At 48.2% G+C, this 20,406-nt stretch overlaps 1 protein-coding gene across 5 annotated transcripts in view; it reads left to right on the top strand.

Moving 5' to 3' along the window:
- LOC119446553 (uncharacterized) overlaps window positions 1-18,672 on the top strand; it is a 531,274-nt gene extending 512,602 nt beyond the window's left edge. For all 5 annotated transcript variants that reach the window (XM_049664212.1, XM_049664209.1, XM_049664210.1 and 2 more), the window contains 12 exons: window positions 389-479; window positions 590-677; window positions 4,475-4,639; window positions 5,522-5,738; window positions 6,090-6,391; window positions 6,991-7,562; window positions 8,038-8,166; window positions 8,429-8,552; window positions 8,690-8,875; window positions 9,255-9,653; window positions 10,551-11,390; window positions 12,460-18,672. In XM_049664212.1, coding sequence (XP_049520169.1) covers window positions 389-479; window positions 590-677; window positions 4,475-4,639; window positions 5,522-5,738; window positions 6,090-6,391; window positions 6,991-7,562; window positions 8,038-8,166; window positions 8,429-8,552; window positions 8,690-8,875; window positions 9,255-9,653; window positions 10,551-11,390; window positions 12,460-13,773 — 4,427 coding nt within the window. In that variant the 3' untranslated portion in view covers window positions 13,774-18,672. The remainder of the gene's footprint in view (window positions 1-388; window positions 480-589; window positions 678-4,474; window positions 4,640-5,521; window positions 5,739-6,089; window positions 6,392-6,990; window positions 7,563-8,037; window positions 8,167-8,428; window positions 8,553-8,689; window positions 8,876-9,254; window positions 9,654-10,550; window positions 11,391-12,459) is intronic.
- Window positions 18,673-20,406: the final 1,734 nt, after the last annotated feature.

The raw sequence follows: 20,406 nt of genomic DNA, 5'->3' as shown, positions 1-20,406 counted from the left end.
AGTGAAAGAATGCCAGCATTGGAAACTGTGTCGATCTTGATTTCATTGACGGTCATTTAGGTACCGGCCATTCTAGGCAACAGCGAGTCGTTGAAAATGGAATAAGGTTTCTAGAAGTTAGAAAAGTGAAATCGAGCATAAACAGTATGCAGAAGATGAGTGCGCACAACAAACATTTTAGAGCTTGGTCTTACGCTGTGGCACCTGAAAAAAGAAGCAAAACACAAAACAAAAGAAACAAAACAAAAACAAAAAGAAACAACAAAATAAACAGACTCTTTAGTGACAGGCGTTTCCTATCACATAGCGTCCTTCTGATAAACGTCCTGCCACATATTATGTGCTCTAAATTTTGGCGTGCTTTTCTTTCTTTTATTGTTTACTGCAGGTCTCATGAGCACTAACCTGGCCAACTGTCTGTCGGTGAAACTGGACCAGCCCAAGGTTCCGCCCATCGACTACTCCCGCTACGTGCGCAGGTGAGATGCGACACCATGCTGTCGGATGAAAGACTCCCCCCCCCCCCCCCCCCCCTCCCTCCTTTTAGCAAAAGAGGAGCGCTGACATGCGACGTATCCGGGCATTGCAGGTACTCCAGCGCGACCCAGTGTGGCAGCAATTACTGCAAAGACCTCAACTACCGGGAGCACTTCCACTGCCTCGACTGCAACTCCAGGGTAAGCCACCGCCTGTCACATATTCCTTCCATTCTTCGCTGAGGTGTCTCAGATTAGGAATGTGGTTACAGGAGATGTAGGGGAGTGGGGTTGACCGCAAGAAGGACATAAGGCGCAGATGTGAAAATAGCAAAGAACTTCGGCCCGGAGAGTGGATATTGGCGGAGGATATACCTGCTGATTATTTGCACAGTTCTTAATTTACAAATGGCTCAGTCTATATATATGGACCCTTATTCGCAAAGAAGTTCGTACGCTAGAGCTGTTCGTGAGAACAGGCGCTGGCCAGTTATAATAGCCTTATTGGTGAAAGTAACCGGCCAATGCCAATGAGCCCACTCCTCGATTCCCTGTTCCATATATCTTTTAAATGAAATGATTATGGTTAGTCTTATCATAGCACGGCGAACCTAATACTTATCGATAATGTGGTATTAAACTGCGGTAAATGCTGTAAGGTCCGACCTACGTGTCTGCAATTTGTTGTCAAGCAGATTGAGCGCTGTCACAAAGCAATATGGTTCAATACGTGCATCATCGAGATTTTTTCCGACTATCTGCATCCTTTGTCCACTGACAATATCTAAAATTAATATGAAGATGAGACGGCATTAAAAGAAAGACCATTGTGACCGTGGTAATTAAGCATTGGCTATTAGAAAGTATAAGAGGTTACTGACATTATAGTCAGCAGAGATTTGAACGCGGCAATCCCCGAAGATCAAATTTTCGTCGTTACGGTAGCTCTAGACAGGATGCATGTACCGTGAATTACGGGTTGTCTTTCTATATAAGTCTACCTCTCGTAATTAGATTAACCGCATAGATCTTCTATACTGGTTTAGGTTTACTAGAGCTGAATGGGTGTTCGCCGCGCTGTCTCAGCAAATGTTTATTTTTTTTTTCTTGCCTTGGCCGCGTCCAAGGAAAATTCCGTAAACACCCCAAAATACTTCATAGTTCTTAAACGCACTCTGGTGCATCTCAGCGCTGTCGTTGGTGCGAAGAGAAGAAAAAGAAAAGAACGAGAGGTGAGGAGGCCATAAAAGAGGCCCCGCTAGCTGATCACAATTATGGGCGCAAGCGTCAGAAAAGAAACGCTAAACGTGAAACACAGAACAGCGGTCGCAAACGGGAAACACGAAACTGGCGGAAAATACCGCACCGCCCGAGCAAGGTGCGCGTATGTCGTACGTTAGTTATATAGGCGCCGCCTCAGAGCATTTCATCACACGGAAGGCCGCTGGACCTGTTTTACGAACGAAACACTTCTCAACTATTTATTGCATTTGGCAGCCTCTGCGCTGCTCAGGAAAGACGTGTCAAGGAAACTTGTCGGCGCACACAACATTTTGCCTAACGAGCGAAGTGACCGCGGAACTGCCTGGGACACTTTGACGCCTGTGTGCCCGTTGATGAAATGACTTGGCACTCATCGAAAAGGTCGGCGAAGGAAGGAACAAGCGCAGCATAATTGGACGTGTCGTGTTTGTTATCACCTGTATTGTGCGTTGTGCTAGTGTAAAGTGTCTTTCATCCAACGAGCAACCAATTAGCCAGAAATACGCGAAGCTGGGTGCATAGCGCCCGCACGAGTCACCCCGATTGAAGTAAGTGATGTTGTGCGGTTTAGTGCAGCATCCATAGTTGTGCTGTTGCATTCACCACAACTCTATGCGAGGTTATCTATTCGCCAATGAAAAGTCTATATCGAAGCTTATTGCTTTGTGTTTCTTCCTGGCTTCTTGGGACTATTCCTCAGAACGTGATCGCTAAAGAACATGATGTCTTCGAGACAAGGCATGTAGTACAAGACATGGAACAATTGAGTTCGTGCAGCTCTTCCGCGGGATATGGCTTACATAAACCTGAAGAGCGCTCTGCGAAGAGCCTCGTGACTTTACGCTTTCAGAGCTGCAAACTGAGCTGGTTAAATCTGTTTTTCTTCTTTTTTTTTCCCTTGTTTTCTGTGAACTGATGAACCCTCACCACTTGGTCCTCCGTATGTGTTTGTTCAAGATAGATGAGAAGCCGAACGGCACGAAGTCGGCCGTGTTAGACCAAATATAAACGGCGCCATTGGACACGCTCCTTCGCTCGACCTTGGGAGGGTTTTCGGTTTTTCTAACCCGTCCTTTTTTGTTTGTTTTACTTTAATTGCATGCCTCTTAAAGTTTAAGCGCCCCTCGTTCGGCGCTCCCCGCCAAGTTCGTGCTTACAGCGCCCGGCTCGCTCCGAAAAAAAAAAAAAAAAAGCGCAGCAAGAACGCGTGATTCCCGCCGTGTTTTGACCTCTGGCGCTCTTTTCTCACTTGTTCTATTTGTGCCGAAACTAACGCACTTTTGGAAGCAGGTGCCTCGTAATAACGAAACGTTAAGTGTGTACTCGCCTAACCTCTGCACACGAACCACATAAGTAGAGGGCCAGGGAAAGAAAGAAAACAGAGAGAAAAAAAGAAAGAGAGAACGCATATCTACAGCAATAAGTAGAGAACCAGGAAAACGGAAAGAAAGAAAGAAAGAAAAGAAGGAAGGCAAAACGAAAGAAGCGAAGAAACGATCCTCGTTAAAGAGGCGCGCGAAATGAATGCGCAGAACTTGGTTACCACAGTGGTGTGCTACTTTTTCTCTCGCTGTCAGTTGCGCCTTCCTATCGCTTCTCTTTTTATTTCGTTTCTGACCGAATGGTCAAGCTTTTAGTAGTAACCCCGGGGCGCATATTACCAGTACCGAGAACGGAGCGACCGCGCCAGAAGTGGCGTGAAATATAGTCCTATATACGGGCGAGTGGTCTTAAGCAGTTGGGGTCGGAAGCAAAGGAAATCGGCAGTGTGTGTAAGTCTATGATAACGTTGGCGCCTCGAGGCGCCATACCTGGTGTAGAGAGACGAGAATGCGGCTGTGGCTGCGACGGCGCGAGGACGCTATAGCACCTTTCGGGTGCCTTGCTGCTCCGGCCTCTCTTATCCGTTTACTGAGCAACCCCATCACCTCCCGTTGATAATGGATACTGGTTTGCGGCTTCCGCGCTTTCTTCATTTGCAAATGCGTGGCTAATGCGTCTCATCCTTGCCACCTTTCTGCGTAGGCGAAAGCCGAGCCGCACAAGTAAGCGCATAAAACGTCCTGGGCATTTAATTTAGAATGCGTTCTGTATTTCTTTTTTTTAAAGCACGCTGCGATATCGGTGAGCAGAGTTGGTCGTGAAGCAGGAGCTAGGTAGGGGACAAAGTTGCCAACGTCGCAATTTGCCAGCTACCTGTCTTTATTGGCGGCTCGCAGAAGCAGATTCTTCGGTGCCGTGGGAACTTGCCACGTGGAGAAGACCCAAGAAGCTATACGGGTTTTTGAACTCCGTGCGGACTTCGAGTTCGACGAACGCTGCTCCTTGGCTTTTACATTGTCTTTACTAATGCAGCCTTGAGTCTTTATTCGACGTTAGTATTGTGGCGTAGGGCTGTATACTTTCCTATTCCGAGAAAATTTTGCAAAGTGCAAAGTATATAGGCGCTCAGAAAGAGTGTTGGTGGCATGAATACCTTACGGGACCTTTTATTAGGGATAACGCTACGTGCTGGCGCCCACCTCAACTGCGGAATAGTCTGCACTTGAGCTTGTTGGTACCGCCTCGTGACGGAAAAATGGCTAGTTTTCTTGCGCTGTTTATCGCGCAGTTTTTTTTTTTTTTTTTTTGTCCTGAGTACATGTTATCGTTGACTGTTTCTTCAACTATATTGTGGTAGCTTTGATTGGACACAGCGTAGCTCACACGATATGCCTTCTTGCTACTACGCGCAGGTCTTTGTGAAGAAGGAGGAGATGATCCGGCACTTCAAGTGGCACAAGAAGCGAGACGAGTCCCTACAGCACGGCTTCCTCCGCTACAGTCCAATGGACGACTGCTCGGAGAAGTTCCCCAACTGCGCCCACAACAGGAAGCAGACGCATTACCATTGTCTAAAGGTGAGCTTTGCCCCAATTTCTATGTTCTTTAGATGCGAAGCAGCTTATGGCGGGGGCTTTGTCCGTCCCTCCGTCCCGCGGCGTCCCACACCCCCACAGCGCATGCGCGTCCCCTCCCCCTCTCTCTCCTCTCCTACGCTCCCCCCTTTCTCTCCTCTAGGAATCCGGAGCGGCGCGCACGACAGGTGGTGCGACAGCTGCATACTCCGCTGGGGGCGCCACGGTAGTTCTGCGGTATGAAAATGACGGAGCGCGCGCGCCTCATTCTCTCTCCTATGCAGCGCCGCGATGAGCGCTCGGGCCGCTGCCGCGAAACCATTTCCCGCTCAAGCTAACCATCTCCCCGCTGCTTCGCATCCACACATGGTTCCCTTTAGCGGGAGATGGAGTAATTTTTTGTCGTCCGTTATGTTAACTAATCACTCCTTTTCTGTTTCTTGAGATAATGCAATGACTAGAATGTCAGAACTACTTCATTGTGTGCCAAATTTTCAAGTCGACTCCACTTCCCGTCTGTTTAATGTTTTGAATTTGTTCATACGAAACCAAACCCGTGTTACACTTGAAAGAATTAATAAAATGATTGTTTCGTATTGTGTATTTAAAACATTTTGGCGCCACTTTAAACTTCACGAGCTGTACTCGTAAAAATGTTCTTATGCTAGAACAGTTCATGAGCGCAGCTAGTTGCCAGCAAATTGTGATTTTGTACGTTTTATTATAGCGAAGGTAACCGGCCAATTGCAAACAGCGCTTGCGGACGAAAATCTCTATGAGTTGGGCCACATATCTTCGTTAAATATTTACGGCAAACCTGTGCCGCTATTAGTGTTTCCAGAATTGAATATGACATTTGTCTCCTCTTTCTCGTTCACGTTGCAGGATAACTGTGACAAGGTGTATATCAGCACGTCAGACGTTCAAATGCACGCCAACTACCATCGTAAGGACTCGGCCATCATCCAGGAAGGCTTCCAGAGGTTCCGCGCAACCGAGGACTGTAACACTCCGACGTGCCTCTTCTACGGGCAGAGGACCACGCATTTCCATTGTCGCCGGCCAGGCTGCAAGACCACCTTCAAGAACAAGGCTGATATCGGTAAGCGCACCAATCTGATTTATTCTACACCCACGCTATTAGCAAAAAACAAAAAAAAACATTGTTGCATTTTTTTTCAACGCAGTTGTTGGTGCAGTTGTGCCGACGTGACTTTGTTTATTCTTTTTGTTACGTCTCAGTTTTCAACAACAGAAATAATGAAGGCGTCCACATTTAGCCTATTGGCCTATGGTAAATGGTGAAATCTGGAGCTTGGATGCTTACGAGCTGTAGTCCTTTGTTTAAAAGGAGTCAGCTCGGTATATGTGAGGCTTACATATCAAGGTGTAGAAGGGCCATCTTCCGGGCCATTTTGTAACGCCGTCTTTTTTTTCTCCATTCGTCCCGCAGAGAAGCACAAGACGTACCACATCAAGGACGAGCAGCTGAACAAGGACGGCTTCAAGAAGTTCATGAAACACGAGCACTGCTCGTACGAGAACTGCAGGTTCTCGCGCATCTGCAACCACATCCACTGCATCCGGCCGGGGTGCAGCTACGTGCTGCATTCCAGCGGGCAGCTGTACTCCCACAAGCGCAAACACGAGCGCCAGGACACCGAGATGGCCTACCGCAAGTTCAAGCTGGCCCAGAGTATGCTCAAGAGCTACGGGCAGCCCGGCGACTTACCTCCCGGAATCACCGCCGAACAGGTAGGTCGACGAATCCTGCGGATAAAACTAGAACTTGCGTTGCTCTTATGCCACAGCGTAAACACCAACAGATCAATTAAGCAGCGTCGACGTACAAGAGCCTTTGCGAGGCGACGCTCAGTATAGCCTCACCGGTCTTGTAGATCCGTGTGTACTGAGCTTTGCCCTTCCTCGGATAGCTGGCCCTGGTAGTATCACGATACTGCGATGCCAGGGTGCGGTGACCAAGTTATGGTCCTGCGGTTCTTCTCAAGTTAATTCACAAACACCCGGTGACGGTCTTCGCGCCGAATTGAAACTTCTAAGGTCATCCCCGAGCTAAATGTCTTTCGCGGAACGTCAGAGCCCAAACTCAACGACACTTCAGTCACTTGTCCTTATCTACAGAAACATGTTTTACTCCGAAGATGTAAAAAAAAAGTGTTTTCTTTATTGCAACCCATTCTGCTTTTCTGCGATATCCAATGGAAATCACGAGAGCAATATATTTTCGTGGCAGCAGTGGGAAGTGGGTGAAGGGGCTCGAGATTTCCCGGAAGCGTCCCCATTCGTGGTATCGCGCTGTACATTTCTCACGCATGCTCCTGTCTCGTTCGCAGCTGGCCCTGTGCGAGCAGAGCTTGAGCAGCTCGCCCGTACAGAGCATGTTCCCTGGCGGCGTACCCTCCGGAACGTCGCCACTTCAGCAGGGTGCCAACATCGGCACCGCTACGCCCGTAACGACAGCGTCTGGAGGAGTAGGAAGCCTGGGCCCCGCCGCGGATCCTAAGGGTCTAGTCGGCAACCACCACCACCACCACCATCAGCAGCAGCAGCAGCAGCAACAGCAGGCGCTGTCGTTCGACGGCAGCAAGCAGCTCGGCAGCATGGGCCTTAGCAGTAACGGCGGTAGCGGCTCGGCGCCGCAGCTCGGTGCGTCCGACGCGAGCCAGCAGCCCAAAGCGCACAACATGCTCGACCCGGCGTTCCTGTCGGCGTTCCTGCCCAATGCTTCGGGCGTGGGCGCCGCCATGCACCCGGGTCTGGCGTTCAACTTTGCGACCAGTCAGGGCTTCGGCAGCAGCGCGAAAGAGGACGACGGCTGCGCGCCGCCGAGCAACGGTCAGCGGGCGCTCGACGCCGCCAGAGATGCGGGAAAAGTGGAAGAGACCTGGCAGCGGTACATGGTCAGGTGAGCGCTCGCTTGCTTATACAGCATGTATATTTGTTCGCAGGGCCTTGCAGCTATTCTTGCCGATAACTCGCCCATCGGCGCAAAATCAGGAGCTTGTGGCAGCAGATAGCCAATCTGTACACGATGTCAACGCATATAGAATGAATTGACCGCATAAGAGATGTCGACACTCAAACTAGTTTAATTAGTGTGAGTAAGCCTTACTTTCTGTGCAGTACCAGAACTTGGTAATTGGTGATGACATCACTTTCACACTTGAGCTCATGTTTTCTGCAAATAGGAATTAAACTTTACTAACCAGATTATGGGGTACCCTAAGCACGCGCAGACAAAAGACACGCGATGGATTTTTGCGCGGCATATAGGGAAGACTAAGCGATAAGTTCCACCGCTCTCTTATGCCTACTCATTTGGTGATGCCCATAGCCCCGTTGCTATGTGTACTATATATGTATTTGTTCTCTCTGCGCAGGTACTCGCCAACGGATCTATGCCGACCCGAATGCGAGTTTATCTACCGCGAGCATTATCACTGCACCACCGACAACTGTTCCATGGTTTTTCCTGGAAAAGATATTGGAGGAGTTCAAGAACATGCAAAGTGAGACTTCGGCCTCTTCATCTCATGCATTTTACTTACAAATGCAATAGGAAAATTCATTTGATGCGGCATTTACTAGCACAACTGTGTGGAACGTGACCGCTGTTCTGGAGGAATAATTTAATAAACACCTTTGCAATGTAAGCTGATTCTATATTTAAGCAAGCTTTTCTTGCTTTCAGCTGTTTTCACAAAGCATAGGGCCAACCCATAATAGTTTTATTTCGCATCAATTACTTATTATGTACCTTGTTATTTACAGGAATCATGAGCATCAGGATCAGATCACGCAGTGTTTCTACCACACTGTGGGAAAGAGCATCGACGGAGAATGCCCGCCTGATTGCCCCTTCACATTGAAGGAAAAGCACTACCATTGCCAATGGGTAAGAACATCAACTTTTGTGCACTTGCCATCTCAGAATGATTGAAACCTTTTCTCCACGGCTAAGAAAGGGTAGATATTGTGTTTTCAGTTGGGCATAAATTTGTGTAACTCATGACGATCCTATGCGTTTTGCAGGACGGTTGCAGGGACATTGTGAGCAGTACTGACAAGCCCTTTCGGCGGCTGGACCACTACAAGATGCACGAGTACACGACCAAGTTGAGCATGTCCAGGGACCAGTTCAGTGCCATCCCATCGGTGCCCATAGACGGTGTCTTCAGGCGCAAGCGGGGACGGCCACCAAAGAACCGCATGATTGAGGTGAGCAAGGTCATGCTGTCACTAAACGCAACAGTTGGTTTTATGTATTTAAGCAGTGGACAACTAACTTAAGAAATGAAGCTTTATAGGGTTATCATGCCCAATATTACCCTGTTCAGTCCTTCTCAAAAAAGCAGGAAGATGTTTCTGTCATTTTGTGAGCCATACCTGGTAGAATATAAATTGATGAATCCTGCTGAATGCAGGTTACCTTGGTGAAGACACCAGCTGCTGTTAACACATGCCATGTGAAAGGCACGAACAGCATTTTTACCTTTGCTCAAAAAGTAACATAGAGTTGAAGACAATAACCAGGTTTGTGGTGGTTTTCGTGTTAGAGTTAGCTGACTCTCTTTTCATTTTTTTTTTCCGCACGCAGTTCCCACTCGGCCCAACTTCACCCCAGCTGTCGCAAGCCATCTACGCGAGCTTTAAGCTTCCCAAGCCTGGATCTAGTCAAAACATGCCGACCCTCTTCCCACCGTTCCAAGGACCGGGCGGCACCGGTGGACTCCTAGGGATGCCCGGCCCTTCCAGCATGCCTCGCATGCCGCTGGGCTCCGGTGGAATGGACTTCACGGTCGAGAACCAGCAGGCATTGCAGTTCTTGCAGCAGCATCAGCACATCCAGGAGAAGTTGCTGGAGCAGCAGGAGAAGCACTCTGCTGAACAGGCTGCTCTGATGGCGATCAAGGCCGAACCGAAGGAGCCGTCGGAGCCGGAGACGACAGCACCTCGCACCACGCCCACGCCGTCGCAGCCAACGACCAATCCTGACGTGAGTATACACTCCAAACATTTTTACACCTTTTTGGGTGTTTAAAGGGTGTTCAGTTGTCGCATGGTTCACACCCTCACGCTTAAAGGGTAAGCTGAAATTGTTGGCGGGAACCAATGATGGCATCTTGTTTGCCGACTTTTTCTTGTAATTAAAAATGATGACAGCTGTGACAGGTGACACAAAAAGTGCATTAAATAAAGCTTCATATGTATCTCTGTGAAATTTTCCTGTTTTAAATTTCAAAAAGAAGATTTAGAAAAACGAAACTATCAAGTCTGCAACTCTAACTCAGCAATGAAAAACAATGTCACAATTCTGTAAACTGCACCTATGAATACAGTAAAGCGGACAAGATCGGTGGATTATACAGCCCTGTGAAATATCTTACTAGCTTTTGAATAGCACTTTTGCAAAATCCTTGTAATCATTGTAAGCTGTAAATTAAATACCAAACTTGTCCGCTTTAGATGCTGCAACGGGTGACGTTTACAGAACTGCGATATCTGCCTTTAGTGTAGAGCTACACATTTGTAAGCTCCGTGCTTCCTTGTTTTTTTCGAGGCTTACCAATATTCGCCGATTTGTATTAAATAAATCAGGCTGTAAATTAAAATTTTGCTTCCTACAATCACTGAAATTTAACTTTGTCTCTCAAATGCAACAAATTTCATTCAAATTGGTTCAGAGGTTATCTCAGGAAATAATTCCCGCGTTTTACATGTGCTTGAATAGACGGCATCGTAGTTGACCCCGAGCTAAATTCCTCTTTAGAACAACGTATTTACCGTTCTTGGTACTTTAGGACGTGCTTTCCGTTTATTTTTCAGTTCTTTTGCTCATAAACGCAGCAGTGGTGCGCAAATTATATCAACTAATTCTTCAACATTCCTGCAGGTACACGAGGGATTCTTCATCTTCCCTGAGAACAGCGTATGTCCGGACAATCTGTGTGCCTTCCTTGGTCAGCGGCACTTCCACTGCGTTCAGGCGCGGTGTCACTACGTCACAGACCGGGAAGACATCCTCGTGCTGCATTCCAAAGACTTCCACGACAACATCGACATCATCGAGGGATTTGTCTTCTACGACCGAAGCGTCGACTGCCGACTGCCCGGTTGCCACAGCAACAAGGTCAACAGGCACTTCCACTGCACGCGACCCAACTGCAACTACTCTTTCGTACGCTACTCGACCATGAGTCTGCACGAACAGAAGCACAGCAGTCCTCAGCAGCATCTCCAGCAGCAGCAGCCCAACAGCTCGCCCTTGCAAGAGGAAGAGGACGAAGGGCCCTCGCCTCCGAAAAAGAAGTCCTGCTCCAGCGACGACGACCGAACCGCTAGCCCGGCCGCTAGCGACAGCTCCCAGAAGACGGTCGTCAAGTCCGCCGGAACCTTCTACCCGCTGTCTGCGTTCACGAATAGCGGCGGCAACAACAATAACAGCGGCGTAGGCAAGACGGGCAACGACAACGGGAACCACAACGAGGACGAAGACGCGGAGAAGGAAAGGCTGCGCACGAGTCCGGCTTCGAGCACGGCCTCTTCGCTGCCCGATACGGACCAGCAGCCGCTGATGAAGCTCCTGATGAAGCCGACCGCCGCTAACATCCCGGTGGCCAACATAATCCCAGGCATGGAGAGGCACATCATGTTCAGCGAGTGCCAGAGTTGCGGAAGACCCTTTTGCAAGAAGAAGAAGCGAGAGCACTTTCACTGCAACATATGTAATCAGGTGAGAGCCATTTCTGTTATCATTCTATACTCTTTGCCCTCCTCCCTCTCGGCGTCGTAGTGATAAGTCATGTGTACTTTACCGAAGTCGTAGGAAGCAGGAGCGTTTCTCTGGGTGTGAGAACCTTTATTCGACGAAACTCGATTGGGTCACTGATTGTTTAGCGAACGCTTCAACCCCATCTTTGGGACATTCAGCAGAGTTCTTTGTTCAGCCTATTTCGATAGGTAAAGAAATGCAATCAGGAAGTGACGGCTGATAGGATGAGATAAATCACTAATATTGAAATTTTCCTTGTAATGATAGTTCGTATCAAGAAGATTTAGCTGCTGTAAAACTCCAATATTTCTGCTCCTGTACATGCAAAAAGGAGAAATGCACTTGTTAGGCAGCCGCCGAACAAAGTTAAAAAGCCACCGAACCAATTTAAAAGAAGTCAAACGTCAGTGTCAGAAGGTATCAGTTCAGGCTCAGAAATATTTTGCATGAATCAACTAAAATTGCGTAGTTCTCTTCAAAAAGCGTGAAGCGCAGACTTCATTACTGTGATACAAAATCGCATTTTGAAGTTCGGTACCGCACCCTATGTATGATTTAAGGTAAACAAGTTAGACCTACACCATTTCGGCTTAAGCTACACTACTATGTCATGTTGTCACTATAACCTTTGCAGAACTGACGTAATCGAGGTAACGAGCGCACTTGCACAAAATATGTCGATTTGGCACTCTTCAATTTCTGTACCAGGATCCAGTATATATATAATTTATTTACGAAGTTGGGAAGTTTTAAGCTTGCCATTTCATTAATATTTGTTGATTCACGTTAATTTCCGCAAAATCATCAAGGCTTAAGTGAAAATTGTGTAACCGTGAGTCAATAATACTTGACTTTAAATACAATAAGTTCTATTCAAGTCATTCTAGCGGTTCCCTGAGAGAGCCTTTCTGTATTTTACGTGTATTTACATGTACTTACATAAGAAATCGTCGCCTCATGGTGGCTTTGCCACTATATTACCGTTAATGCTAAGAAGCCAACCCTCTGTGGTGTTTCCCGTGTGTCGCAGGCGTTCTCGAGCTTCTCTCGGCTTCGACTCCACGTGGGCAAGCACTCTGGTGCTCCAAGTCCCGTTCCCGTGTACCCCGACGGCCGCACCACACCTTTGTCCGGACAGTCTTCGCCGGTGTCCTCAACGGCGCAGGGAGACTCGGACGCTGATGAAGAGCAAGAGGCATCGGCGCCCGGGCGCACTGATTCACCGTCCTCGAAGAGGTCATCGCCCGACCCGAGGCCCCAGGGTCCTCCTCAGCTTGTGCCCCAGGGCTACCAACCTCCTACGAGCACCACGGCTAACAGCAACAACGAGGATCAGCAGCAACAGCACCCGTTCTTCAACACGCCTCCCAAGCTGAGCCTACAGAACATCCAGAACATGCAGAATATGCAGAATATGCAGAACATGCAGAACATGCAGAACATGCAAAATATGCAGCACATGTTCTGGCCTCCCGTCTCGTCTCCCGGCATGATACCGGGCATGGCGCCTCTCAACCCGGCGCTGCTGGGCCTGGGAGACATGGCGGGCCATCCCAACATCGACCTCCAGCACTTGGCGCTCATGTGTCCGTCGGGCGACATGTTCTACAACTCGGCCAACCAGATGAACGCTGCCGCCGCAGCCGCCGCAGCTGCAGCTGCCGCGGCCGCCGCGGCGTCCGACCAGAAGCGGCCCCTGTTCGGCAACTGCAAGGGCGACGAGCCGCTCACCATGGTGAGCGAGGCGAAGCGCATGAAGATGCCCAGCCTACGCATCCTCAAGGACGAGCCGGTGCCCGAGGGCTACGTGCGTTTCCGCTTCAACGAGGACTGCGGCTACCGGCACTGCGGCTACCGCGAGCACCAGACGCACTTCCACTGCACGCGCAAGGACTGCGGTTACAGCTTCTGCGACAAGACACGCTTCGTGCAGCACACGGCGCGCCACGAGCGACTCGACACGCTCATGGGCGGCGACTTCCGCCAGTTCCGCGCCAACGTGCACTGCGGCCGCGCCGACTGCCCGCACGCCGCGAGCCAGGCGGCGGCCAACGGCCCGGGCGGCGTGGGTGGCGGCAGCAGCAACAAGGCGTCGCACTTCCACTGCCTCAAGTGCGACTTCGTGTGCACGGACACCAACAAGGTGGTCGCGCACCGCAGGCAGCACGCCAAGCTGGACAGCATCAACGCCGCGGGCTTCGAGAAGTACACGCCCTCGCAGAACTGCGGCGTTGACAGCTGCAACTACAACGCGAAGCAGACGCACTACCACTGCCTCAAGTGCCAATACGCGGTACTGGGCTTGTCGCAGATGTCTTCGCACAAGTACCGCCACATGGACTGATTGACTGATGGCGCTGACGGGCGCAGCGGTGTGCGTTGCGGCGTCCGTGACGCGCTGCGCGAGCCGGTCACGTGTACTCGGCACTTTTGTGGTGGTGGCTGAGAAGACTGTCCCCTGCGTATACATCTTCTTCCTCCTTGAGTGTGTGAGTGGGTGCGCCGGTGTTGGACGACGCCCGCGGTGCACGCTTGGGGACGAGCAATTTTTTTTTTCCTGTCGCAATGAACTGTAGGAGCCTAAGAATGTAGAGGATGCCAAGCATTCTGACTTAATAGTGAACACTTGTTCCCTGGGCCTGCTTTGCTCTTCCTTTTGATGTTTTGTGCGCGTGTTGTGCATCAAAATGTGTTTTGGTGTCATCGAGTAGGATGGCGTTGTGTCATCACATTTGCATTTGTTTTCTTTGTTTGTTTTGAGACCTTACGTCACACGGTTATGTGTCACAATACAGTCGAGGTCTTGGTCGAGTGTGTATTTAAGCGTTCAACCCATACGGTGAGCGAGCAAGAACAAATGGACAACGTGGGCTGCGGTGTCTGTGACGTAGTGAACAACGTGTGCAATGCTTGGATTGTCGAGCCTCTCTCCTTTACTATTTTTTTTTAAATATATTTCTTCCACTAGGCAACATGGTGGAAGTCTAGGCCCTCGGTACCGTTTGGTCGTGAGGTCAGTGTATGCTGTTTACAGACTGCACAGCACGTATATATACATATATATGTCATGCAGTATAATTGAAATAAGATTATGCACTAAAACAGAGGCAGTAATTTTGTACATTGCCATTTTTTCCCTTTTCGCACGACAAGCTAGCTGTACGTACGTATGCACAATCTACAAAGCGGCTTTGTAGGCTTCCCGGTGCTTTAATATCAGCGCTGCTGTTCGTTCGTCAGTACACGCACGCAAATTCTTTATTATTCTTGCACATACCTGTAGGGCAACCAGCGCGGTGCGAGCATTGTTTTAGCTATGTGTTTATGCCCCCGAGTGGTTGCGTGGTTCACTTTTCCAATTTACTGGCGCCTTTTACTGAATTAAGTAATGCAATTCTAAGCTTTCTTATGGAATGCGGGATATCATGACTTGCACAAAAACATTCTTTTGTCGCGCTAACAGGAATTACGCAGTACTAGGAATTTTCGCCCTTTCGAGAAAAATGAAAATTGTGTCGCTCGCTTATGGTTGACAGTTTATATTGAGACTCGCCATCTGCACTTGTAACATTGACTCTATGCAAGGAGACAAGAATCCGGGCAATAAGCATTGTGAAAAGGCGTTCATCCGCTCGCGTGTCAAGCAAAGTTAATATTGAAGTAGCAGTTTATATTAAGGAGGCGGGATTTCTGACTTCTGGATGACGGGAAAGGCAGCTGCGTAATTTGCTGACGGCTTAGCTTGTAGGTACGTAATGCGAAAGCAAAACGTGTCGATGCAGTGGTATGCACCAATGTATATGTGTACAAATCATGTCACAGCGAAACGAAGCACTTAGAGTGTGAATTGCTGTAGTCGATGAAAGGACGGCAAAAGTGCAAAAGAGAAAGAAGCCTCTCAGAGGAAGCTGCTGTGGTTGCATTTATGATAGAGCGTGGTTCAGGAAACCGTATGACATTTGACTGTATCTGCACTTGTTGTCCAGTTCATTTGCTTTGTCTGTTCCGTACACGAAAAAAAAAAGCATATTAGATACTCTATGCGTTGGAACACGCTTTCATTACGCACCTGTGTTTCTGTGTCCGAAAGCGGCACCGTCGTGTGTAAACGAGGCTGCGCACTCTGACAACGTTTATAAACATCGTGTAGTAGTACGTCGTCGGTTATATCTGTATTTAACTCAAATTTCAAATATCAGCTCGTCTGTTTGCCTGTTTACCGTTGCAGGTCAACGTCACGCACTGCAACTGGCGCACTGTCATCACGTGAGCTTCATTTATAGCGCAGGACTTTTTTTTTTCTTTCAATCTCATTGGTTATTTCTAGAACAAGTTAGGCCCCTCACACTACATAATCGAGCTAACAATTGTCCTAAACTGGAGAGACAAAGGCGACATTTGGCCAGGCTGTCGGCAATTTGTATGTCTTTTTTTTTTTCTTTTTCGAAAGAGTTTTCACTACGTGATCATGGCATCCAGTTTTGAGAGCCATTTTCGTTACTCGTGAATCGTTCGCGCGCTTTGCTTTCTCGGTTCTATTTGTTTCATTGTAGTCTTCTAGCACATGGTAGCGAATGCTACTTCATTTGATGAAAACTTCCGGTGATCGCGTCTCCGAGGCGTTGCAGTGTACCAGTGCAGGCGCAGCAACACTCGACTGTATGTCAGAGCATTTCAGCCAGCGGCGGTAAATTATATAACCCCCATTCGTGTACATAAATTATTTTTTTTCGTTCTTTTTAAGAGAAAGCCTGAACTCGTGGATAACTCCAATATTCTTATTCAAATACATGTGTAACGCATGAGTGGCTCTCGTTAAACTACCGTCGAGCCGATTTAAATGAATTTTCTAAGCATTTAAATGAAAGCGCTACATGCTAGGGATTGGCGTCAGCCGTTGCAGTTTTACTGGGTCCTCGAATCTATTTAAAAGTTTCATAAACATCGGCGCACCAAGTTCACATCTTTTGGACTCCGCAAGATGTGTCGCATTGCATTTCCGTAAACTGCATTTATTACACCAGCTGAAGCAAACAAATGTGACGTGACTTAATATAAGCTTTAAATATATGAAAATGTTACCAAATATTGGAAACTAGTAGAAAGGAAGATCCAAGCAAAAATGTTGATAGCTTCATAATTGCGCCATAAAAAATATATATTTCGTTTCGATTAGCTATACCTTTCAATGCATCTAAAATCGACGAATCTGGCACGTTATAGTTCCAAGTTTACGCAAAACCGTCGCTTCATTTACGCGTGCTTGCAAAACTGCCGTTGGCAAATTATTCGTACATCTTAAAGCATCGTACAATCCATCAGTATTGCCCGCTTTAGATGCTCTAACGGATGCAGATAACATCATTGTTCTGCATTTGATTACTGCAAATTCACAGACTTTGCGCTATAACTATTTTTTTACCTTTTTCCAACTATTGGCCTGCATTGAAAAAATACCGAGGGCTTCAATAACTAAATCGCTCTCAACCTTTCGTTCTTAACTCTAACAAACTTCATTTAAATCAGCTCAGCGACTGCCCCATGGCAGCCATTGCGCGTTTCGCGTGTTTTTCGATATGGAGGCGCCCAAGTTTGTAGCTTACTCTTCTCGCCCGCTGTCTCATTTTTTTATTATTATTTTTTGTCCCGCTCCTCTGAGTGCCCCGCAGGAGTGAGTGTAGGGTGAAATATAATCAACCCGGTGATCGTACGCACGAGCCTGAACCGCTGCAGGGCAGATAACTGCGCGTGTCCGCGTTAATGAAACACGTCTTCCCGCCGAATGTACAGAAAGAGCGCGGCTGGCTGGCCTTGGCGTCTAAAGACGAGTAGCCGGACGACAAAACTATATATCGTCGTTCCTTCTCCGGGGTTTTCTTTTTCCGCGAGCTGCCGAGGCAGGAGAGAGAGAGAGAGAAAAACCCAGCATTATTTTTCTAGGGAGAGATTAACAGCCTGTCGCAATACAGGAACCAATTCTGTGCCCATTTCTCCTTTACTCCCTTCCCTTTTTTTTTTCTTCAAGCTTGTACATACCATAAATATAGCAGCAGGCGCAGGGCACGCGTTGCGACCTACAGCGGTCAGATAAGCTATGCATACTACTTGCCCCTTCCCCCTAACCACCGTTTATTGGATTTCAGTGTCGTGGTACAGCCCAGCCACACGTTTTTCGTTTTTTTTTTTTTTAATGTTTCCTTAGGTTCCTTCAGTGTACTTTGTCGTTTTTATGAATGGGTAGCCCACATTTATCTCTTGTTCTCTTCCTATTTTGTTCCTGTACGATATACTTAACCGAACAGCGTCTGTGCCCAAACTTTGGTTTTTGTTTCGTTATTTTTTCTTTCTGCGAAGGGGCTTTCGTGTTGCTGGCTTCCCGGCAGTTGGGAAACATTTTGCTTCCGTTGTGTCAAGATGGCGTGAATGCATGCAACTTTGTAAGCTTAACTTTGTCTCGACGCAATTTTTTTTTTTTTTTCTGTTGTCTAGACTTTACATAAAGTTGCTCATAAATATGCTCCGAGCAAGTCTTATCGGTGCACACTGATTGATTGATTGATCTGTCGTAAAAAAAACAAGGAAGTGGATTTAGTGTTGCAGTATCTGCAGACATTTGCCCCACCTTTAGCAACAGATTCGATTTTTTTTCCAAATAAGGAACTGTCACTGACGCCGTTAAATGTTTTCGATATGTTCTGGCATCGATTTTACTTTTATTTGCATGCTTGCCTGCAACATTGTGGCACGCGGAAGCCCTGTCAACGCTGCAAAATGATGCGCCCCGTTAAAATTCACGCAACTGACGCTTTGACCAAATGTTCAATCAACGCTGCCACAGTAGCTGTTCCTCTCGCATTGTTCACTCTTTTTCGTGATCTTGAGTTCGCACGTGTCGACTAGCATGCCTCAAGGCAGAGAGGAGCGAACTTATTTAAGCTGCTTTCCAAAGGCCTTCTTATTGTTTCGTTTTTTTCCCCTTACTTTTGTTCTCTCTCATCTTTGCTTTCTTTCTTTCCTTTCTTTTTTTTTTTTGTCGACTTTTTGTTTCCCTCCTTCTTCGTCTCGTCCTGCACAAATGTTATTTAATATCGAGACTGTTCAGCGTGTGTGCCTCTTGTACATAGAGGGATGTGATCACGATTTTTAATAGTGCTGTGTGTGCCTTACATTTGAGATCCCCAAATTTCCCCCCTTATCCTGTCTCCCATTTCCGCAAAATAAAGGATGTGATAGAAACATACAACCCTTCTTTTCTTTTCTCTTTCTTTTTTTCCGGCTGAAATGTCCTCTTACAGAGGTCGCCGGAGCGAACCAAACGGCTGCCTAGTCGCCATACAGGTGTTGCCCACAAAATGGCGGCCTAAAATGTGATCCACGATAATGGCGGCTTTACTGGTCCTTTCGACCGGCCGCAGTACAGCCAAAAGCTTGACCTTCGAGATTTGTTTGTATTACTGTGAGAGGCCGTCAATAAGAGGTGCGTGTTTGTGGGAAAGGCAAGGTGTAATGTGGACACCATCTGTTATGGCTGGTTCGTGCATGTATTCGAGCAAGGAAAAAACAGAGGAACCGTAGAATTCGATTTTTAATAAAATAACAACCAAGACAAGCCAAGTGAAAATGTAGCGCAGCAAAGCATGGAGTCTCGTCGGCCAGTAGCGGGTCATGAAGAGGAGCTGCGCTCTAAAAGGTTGTGGGGTCTCACACGTGCTCTTGGGACAAAGGAACGACAACACAGTGATGCAATCAAAATCAAAACAAACAAACAAAAACAAACAATCAAAAGGGCATTTATTGCACCTTTCATAGGCTAATGCCTGCTAGCCCAATTACTATTTACTACGCCGGTGGGCGCGCGACAAATCGAGGAAGTCCGACTCACCGCGACTGGATAGCGAGCGAATATGTTCGTCCGTATGCTAGACACCAACGACTAGTCGTTCACGTGCATGGTCACGCGAACGGTGGCGCATTCAAACGATCCGTGTTCCTCCATTCCGGTGTCGTGCTCCTAAGCCTTCTCGCTACGGTCCCGCGAAGCGGGTCGGCGCACGCGCGAAGCATCCGCGCTGCTCGCCGACCCCACGTCAAAGAGGAAGCGCCGTCTCCCTTTTGCGCCTAAGTAACCCCGCCGTTAGATGTCGTTAGCCGCGCAGCACTAGCGCCATCTCTCGCAATACGCCGCAACCACACCGACCGCCGCCGCCGCCGTAAAGTCACGCAGCGAGCGGGGGAGGCAACACTCCAATAGGTGACCCGTAAAACGAGAAATCACAGGGAATTGTGGGGCGCACCGTCTGCTAGCAGCTTCCGGTTCGACGGACGACGCGGCGGCATCGGCGGCATGCCCGGCGCACGTGTTTTTCTACGCGGTTTCAACTGTCAGTCGTGCGAAGCTTTCCGTCCGCTTTGTCGACCATAAATGTCGTACCATTCATGCAGCTGATTTCTAGGTTTCAGTTTACTCTGGGCGCGACGATGACGAGCCAAGAAAGGCAAGGATACGCTTTTATTCACAAAGGAACTCTTGTTTTCGTTCCGGCGGCCTGTTTTGTTTCTGCCAGGTTTAGCTCTACGACATTTGCCGTTGCTTGGACACACGGTCACTGACTGCTTTGCCTGCAGGTCAGTCAGACAGGTGAAAAAGTTATCGTTATCCGATAATTTATCAAGCGTATTGAAGCATTACTTAGAAAACCGGGTGCTGAGGCGATGGCTACAGCGGTGCATGCTGCTCTGTGATCGTGGCTAAAAACCGATATCGTCGATATAACGGCGCAGCCAACGCTGAAAATGATAACTTCGCGCGCTATCAACGGCATTTCTCGGTCGAAACTCTAGGTTCATTTGAAGTGGTACACTCGGCCACAAAATATTGCGGGGGGCGCGAGCGCGTGGCGAAGCGGTCCTCCTCTCCTTATAGCGGCGCACCCCTGGTGTCGAGACCGACGCGTGCGCGCATGGGCGTCCTTCCGTG

Source organism: Dermacentor silvarum, chromosome 3 (assembly GCF_013339745.2).
Source record: "Dermacentor silvarum isolate Dsil-2018 chromosome 3, BIME_Dsil_1.4, whole genome shotgun sequence".
Taxonomy (NCBI): Eukaryota; Metazoa; Arthropoda; class Arachnida; order Ixodida; family Ixodidae; genus Dermacentor; species Dermacentor silvarum.
This window is presented reverse-complemented; position numbering and strand designations above follow the sequence as displayed.